We start from the raw sequence: 6,708 nt of genomic DNA, 5'->3' as shown, positions 1-6,708 counted from the left end.
ATAGAGATGGCATAGGTTTGAAAAATCACGATCAAGGCTATTAGACTTGATAGAGTAGATTAGATATTGCAGTTGTACAACTTTCTGTAGTTCAGAGTACAAGTACAGAGCCAGTGAAATGCAGTTAGCATCTAACCAGAAGTGCAAACAGCAATATGTCATATATATAATATTATATACTACAATAATAATAATAATAATAATAATAAAAAGAGACCAGTTGAGTGCAAATGATAAGGTACGCAAGGTACTGTATGATTTTGAGATCCATCTTTTCACACTGAGGACAACTGAGGGACTCATATGCAACTATTACAGAAGGTTCAAATGCACACCGATGCTCCAGAAGGAAAAACCATGCATTAAGAGCCGGGGGGTGAAAACTTTTGAACAGAATGGAGATGTGTACATTTTTCTTATTTTGCCTAAATATCATATTTTTTCATTTAGTACTGCCCTTCATAGGCTACAGAAGATAGTTATATGTTTCCCAGAAGACAAAATAAGTTAAATTTACCCTTATCTTCAAATTCAAAAAGTTTTCACCCCCCGGTGATTAATGCATGGTTTTTCCTTCTGGAGCATCAGTGTGCGTTTGAACCTTCTGTAATAGTTGCATATGAGTCCCTCAGTTGTCCTCAGTGTGGAAAGATGGATCTCAAAATCATACAGTCATTGTTGGAAAGGGTTCAAATACACAGAAAATGCTGGAAAACCAAAGAATTTGTGGGACCTGAAGGATTTTTCTGAAGAACAGCGGGCAGTTTAACTGTTCAGGACAAACAAGGGACTCAGGAACAACTATCAGTAAACAAAAAAACACAGCTGTGGATCATTCAGGCAACAACACAGTATTAAGAATCAAGGGGATGTAAACTTTTGAACGGGGTCATTTTTATAAATTCCACTATTATTTTCTCTTGTGGACTATATGTAAACATCTTTTATGTGAAATATCTTATTCAGGTCAGCACTAAATAAACAATAACATGCATTTTGTATGATCCCTCTTATTTTGGTAAAATAATAAACATTTTGCAGATTCTGAAAGGGGGATGTAAACTTTTGACCTCAACTGTATATGTCTAAAGACTTCCTAAAGTACTTAAATTAGCACTTTTAATTAGCAATAAATAAATAAATAAAATAAATAAATAAAAATTGTATTGTCTGAGTGCTTGTTACTATATTACCTCCCCAACAGAGTTTTTGGAATGATGATATTCTTAGTTTGTGACCTAGTGAACCACTAGGTAAGTTGCTCTGGAAAAGGGCATCTGCCAAATTCCTTAAATGTAATTGTAAATATCCTGTGATCATTAGGTGACCATATTGATATATTACTGATATATTATTTATATGCTTCTGAAACATATATCTCTATAGGCTATGACTTTAATACCTTTATGTTATTGAATTAATATACATGTTGCTTTAAATATCAAACCCCCCCCCACCCAAAAAAAAAACACAACCATTTTAATAATTAACTATTTTAATGTTTAAAATGTCAAGAGAACCATCACAGACCAAACACTTTCACTGTCAACAAATGTCTTGTTTATCTTATCTCATTAATACAACACACAGTAAGATGACACACACAGGAAAGAACATCCATACTGTACATAAACCACAGGCAGGGAGCGCAAGTATACAGGCCTAAACTTATCTTCAACTGCAGGTAGACCATTCAATAGATCTGAATGGTTTAAGTGTAAAGTTACAAGACAAGAAAAAAAAATCATCAAATGTGACTGGAAAAAAAAAAATAATGGTCAGCATTTCAGGTCTTTCCTACATAATATGAGTCAAACGAATGTTATTCCTTTTTATTTTGCATTGTGTATTGTAAATAGTGGCACAAAAGTGTAACATTCTTCTACATAATCTCCATTTCGTTCAATGCAAGTGTTCCAGCTCTTCGGTTTGCTCGAGAAAAAAAATTATTCCAGGTTTTTTTTTTTTTTTTTTTTTTTTTTTTTAAATGTTGCACGATTTTCATCTGACTCACCCTCTTATATAACAATATACAACAATAAATATATTGAAGGTTCGTTTAACAAATAGTCAGAACACAGATCTCCACCATGGAATAACTGGGTCTTAATCCACCTTCAGTATTAAAGGACATTAGAATTGCCTGGAGTCAACAGACATTTCTGAAGAAGGATTCAGTGATCCTGCTTTCTCTTGGCTAACAGACTCTAACTGACGAGTACTAGTCCTTGTTTGGTCTTGAGTCTGTGTGGTGGAGTCTGACTGCTCGACTTGCCTGTAAATGTCATTCTTCCGGATTTTCCGGGTAGTACGGCGAAAGTTAGCAATAGCTGGTATAATATCATCAGCAGTCCAGTGGTGGTGAGTAAGAGCATCCTCCATTTTAAAAGGACCATCCCGTGTGCGACGCACCTTGGTGCAGACTGCATTGGTACGCAGTTCCAACCCCACCTCATGCACCAGTTTCCGAAGGAACTGCTGAGTTTCATTCACGCACTGAACCTCTGAAGCATTTTAAAAACACACAACAACCTGAGGTAAGCATAAAGACTTACTGGCTTTACTAGATATCACTAGCAGGAAAATCACTAGCAGAGGATTCAAGGAAATTAAGTTAAAGGAATACTTCAAACTAATGTCTATCTACTGCAACATCTCCCTCTGTTGAGGAAAAACATAAATCTTGTTCATTCACAATTCACTTATGGTCAAAATCTTTAAAATACATTCTTTTAGAGATGGGACTCTTTCAGAAAGAAGAATTTATGCTTATGTGTTATACGGTAGGTACGTGGATGGCACATGGACACCTCAAAACCCTTGGGAAAGCATAAGTAACCAATTTTTTTCCATATTCGTTCAGTGTTAATATAAAGAAAGAAAAACTATATTTAAGAACAGCTTTGGTAAGACATTCTCTCAGTCTCTGTCATGCTAGTGTAGTTGTTCTGAATATGCATATGTCATCACTTTTATTAACAATTTGCCTTAGATTTCTATTGTAAGTCAGTTCTTACTCAGTGCATGGAAACATGTCAAAATGATCGTACTAATCGCCCACACACTACAGTTGTAGCAGATAGAAAACTGCCACACATTTCATTAAAATTTAACCAGGCAAGGAATTAGTGTCAAGGTTTTTTTTTTTTTTAGGTTTTGAAGGTTTTTAGTCATAGTAAGATCATAGTTTTAGTCATAGTACTGCAGTCACTGAAGTGTGAACTGCTAAGAGATGGATAACAATGCTCTTACCCAGCGTGAATTGAGGTGGTTTAAAGCTGAGACATCGTAAACCAGTTAAAATGGGAGGACTTTTATCCTGTGGGCGCAACAGCCCCTTCACTGCCAGCTCATAAGCCTCCTGAGTGCTCAGGTCCACCTGAGAGTACCTGAGTAAAACACAGACATTTATGAGAGAAACAATGCATGAACTGCATATTGCAAGCGCTGTGTAATAACAAATTTAAATGTGAAATTTGCAAAGTATAATTTGGCATTTTACTGATTATAATGACTTACGCTATTAAAGCTTTCTGATTGGCTCCCTGGATCATGGCCAACACTCTCTCTAGCTTGTCGTTAGTAATGTGATCTATTATAACACATGACAGAGGAAGAAGTCAAAAGTAAAATGCCAGCAGGTATAGCTGAACTGTTTAGTTAACAACATTTGACCAGATCTGTACTTCTGGTAGTTTCATTAGTGTCTACTTCACTTTTTTTCAGGGAAGATAGAATAACAAGTATTACCGAATGTGCTTCGCTCTATAACTCGTCCAGTGTCAGTGAAATCATCTGTAGCCCTTCCAAACTCCCCCTCCAGTGTGTATTCCTGCAATTAATACACCAAAACAAAACTCCCATCTAAACTAGTATCTAAAAAAGTATTTCAAATACATGTTTACATGAAAACTACATGAAAATTTGAATACATTAATAAAAGCTACTGGGTGTTGTGAGCAGAATGCAGATTATACAATGACTATTCCATTCAAATTCCAAATTTAAACTAGACAGGGAAATCACAAAAAACAACAAAAAAACATTTAACCTAGCTCTTCTGTTCATATTGAACGAATCTTTAATGGAGTCAGACTTGAGGCAGCATCAACAGTTAAGAAACAGTATTGCTTTTCGTAGGCATGTTTGTAAGTTTGCAGTTTACACGCATCTTTCTGACATGCCTGGAGAAACATAAACTAGAGTTAATTATTAAAAACCCCTCCAAACTTTTGTACTTTCAATTCCAATTCAGTTCAATTTTATTTGTATAGCACTTTTAACAATGGACATTGTCACAAAGCAGCTTTACAGAAATAAATGGATTCACCATATATTGTAAATATGTGAATTTATCCCTAATGAGCAAGCCAGAGGCAACGGTGGCAAGGAAAAACTCCCTGAGACAATATGAGGAAGAAACCTTGAAAGGAACCAGACTCAAAAGGGACCCCATCCTCATCTGGGTGAGGATGGTCCTCATCCTCATCTTTCTTTGGATGGGGTTTTTATAAGCTTAATGAAAGCTCCTTTGTAGTTCACAGACTGAGTGTGAGATGAGATGAGATGAGATGGGACGAGAAGCACCTATACCATAACTAATATTAATGTTTACCCTGGTCACATGTGATCTGTACAGACTCTCCAAGGCAGTGTTTCCATTCCCCACACCCAGAACTGAAAAACACAGAGGATAAGCAAAAAAATGCAAGTAAATACGCTACACATAGTTATAGCATATTACACATACTTAATAACTTTTTTTAAAAAATGGTGTTACCTAATACTCCGGAGGAAAATGCATCCAATCGATGGCCAACTCCAACACGGATCTTATGAAACCTTGGTCCTGTCACTGGACAAAGAGGAAAGACAGGGAGTTTGACTGGGTTGTAAAGAACTGCACAGGTTAGATATGATGTGAAGTGATGTGAACTGGGTCTGACCCAGAGGATGATCAGCCAGAGCAGGCAGATTGGACTTGGTGACAGTGAGCTGGCTGGAGCTGCTGCATTCTCCACTCGGTAAAAGCTGGAAGTGGACCTTAGAGCGCGGGGGGGCTGCAGGACACGAGTTAACCGCTACAGCAGAAGGTGCAGTGAGTACAGCAGGGACAGCAGAAAGACAGGATGGAGAGAAAGATTGAGAGAAATACAGATTAGATTATGTGATGTCGCAGGAATAGCAATAACCACTGCATCCCAGATCTCGCTGTAAATGGAGTATGTAGATCAGAGTAACTGACTCATAGTGCTCATACCTTTCAGAAGGTTTGTCTCTATCGAGTCCCGGACAAGTTTCCAGTGAACTCCTTGAGGTTTGTACACAGCAAACAAACCGTCTAGTTTACTAAAAAGGCGTGCAACTGGCGAAGCCATTACACTAGCTGTTTTTACGACATTAACTCCTTTTTGTTTACCAACTGAATGAAGTAAAACAACAACCTCACATTGTTTAAAACACACGCAAATAAGCAAGTGTCACACAGCGTGTGTTTTCCTTCGGGGTTAAACACTACTGCTGTTGTGCGCTTAAGGCTGCCCTCTACCGGTCGGAGGTGTGGTAAAGTATACTAGCAGAGTACAATGAGCTAGCTCGTGGACTAGCAAAACAAATGTCTTTCAGGCAGCTTGGAGAAGTACTCCAGTCCAGGCAGTCGAGAGGTTTCTGGCTCTAAAACTAAGTTACAAGTCTACAGACGTGCAGAGATTTCTCCTTATCATCAGTGCTGCCGGGTGCAACCTCCTGAACTGCTCAGCAGTAGGCCCACAGTAGGCTTCCTCAGTCTTGCTGATGCTCTGTAGTCAGAATAGCCAACTGAGTGGCCAGTGCTCCACTAAACCGTCACTCTGGGGATGTAAAAGTGTGGTCCGAGTCTCCTTCCTCCCCAGCAGCTGGCTGACTTTGAGGGCATGCTTACCCTTTGTCCCTCAGCAGGACATGGCACTCCATACCCATCATTCCCCTAAGGTTAGGTGGAACATATGGTGTATTGAAGGGGCTGTGCCATCCCAGCTTGTTTCCCAACAGCCTTGTCTCAGAACTTACACACAGGATTAAACTTAGAAACAGGATTAAAATTGTAGTGTAGGTCCACATTGCAGAAATGTGTCATTGTTTTGGTTTACAAGACAGCCTATTGATTTCTGATCCTGGTCAGGGTCGTGGTGGGTGCAGAGCATATCCCGTGAGCAGTAGGTGCGAGGTGGGAGAATTCGCCCTGGATGGGATGGCAGTCCATCACAGTGCAACCTGCACACACACATTCACACTTACAGGCAATTTAATGTAGCCAGCTCTCCTATCTGTGTGTTTTTGGACAGTGGGAGGAGAGAATCCAGAGGAAAACATGCAAAAAAAAAAAAAAACACACACACACACACACAGTACCCAAACTCAGGATCAAACCAGTGACCCTGGAACTGTGAGAAGGCAACAATGACACCACTGTGCTGTCCAATACATGATACTATGCCATTAATACAATAGTTAGTAGTTAATAAACAAAAACAAAGAAAACCAAATTGAGATTTGCATTTTACAAACCAGTTGCTCTCACACACACTCACATTTATATGTTCTCACATATACTCACACATTTATATCATAGCTGTCAGATTTTTGTACTATAATATGTGTGTTACGTATCTCTCAACTATGGTTGCATGCTAAACATAATGTCTGACTAAGTCTATGAACAAACCTCAA

The 6,708-nt window shown here is 38.5% G+C and overlaps 1 protein-coding gene across 1 annotated transcript; it reads right to left on the bottom strand.

Annotated features, from left to right (window-relative positions):
- Positions 1-1,477: 1,477 nt before the first annotated feature.
- trub2 (TruB pseudouridine (psi) synthase family member 2) lies at positions 1,478-5,963 on the bottom strand. Its single transcript, XM_026934989.3, has 8 exons — positions 5,261-5,963; positions 4,947-5,081; positions 4,781-4,855; positions 4,616-4,677; positions 3,751-3,832; positions 3,520-3,592; positions 3,253-3,389; positions 1,478-2,504 (listed from the first exon to the last, which is right to left on the bottom strand). The coding sequence occupies exons 1-8, from the start codon at positions 5,376-5,378 to the stop codon at positions 2,134-2,136; spliced, it is 1,053 nt and encodes a 350-aa protein (XP_026790790.2). The 5' UTR covers positions 5,379-5,963; the 3' UTR covers positions 1,478-2,133.
- Positions 5,964-6,708: the final 745 nt, after the last annotated feature.

Source organism: Pangasianodon hypophthalmus, chromosome 2 (genome assembly GCF_027358585.1).
Source record: "Pangasianodon hypophthalmus isolate fPanHyp1 chromosome 2, fPanHyp1.pri, whole genome shotgun sequence".
Classification (NCBI taxonomy): Eukaryota; Metazoa; Chordata; class Actinopteri; order Siluriformes; family Pangasiidae; genus Pangasianodon; species Pangasianodon hypophthalmus.
This window is presented reverse-complemented; position numbering and strand designations above follow the sequence as displayed.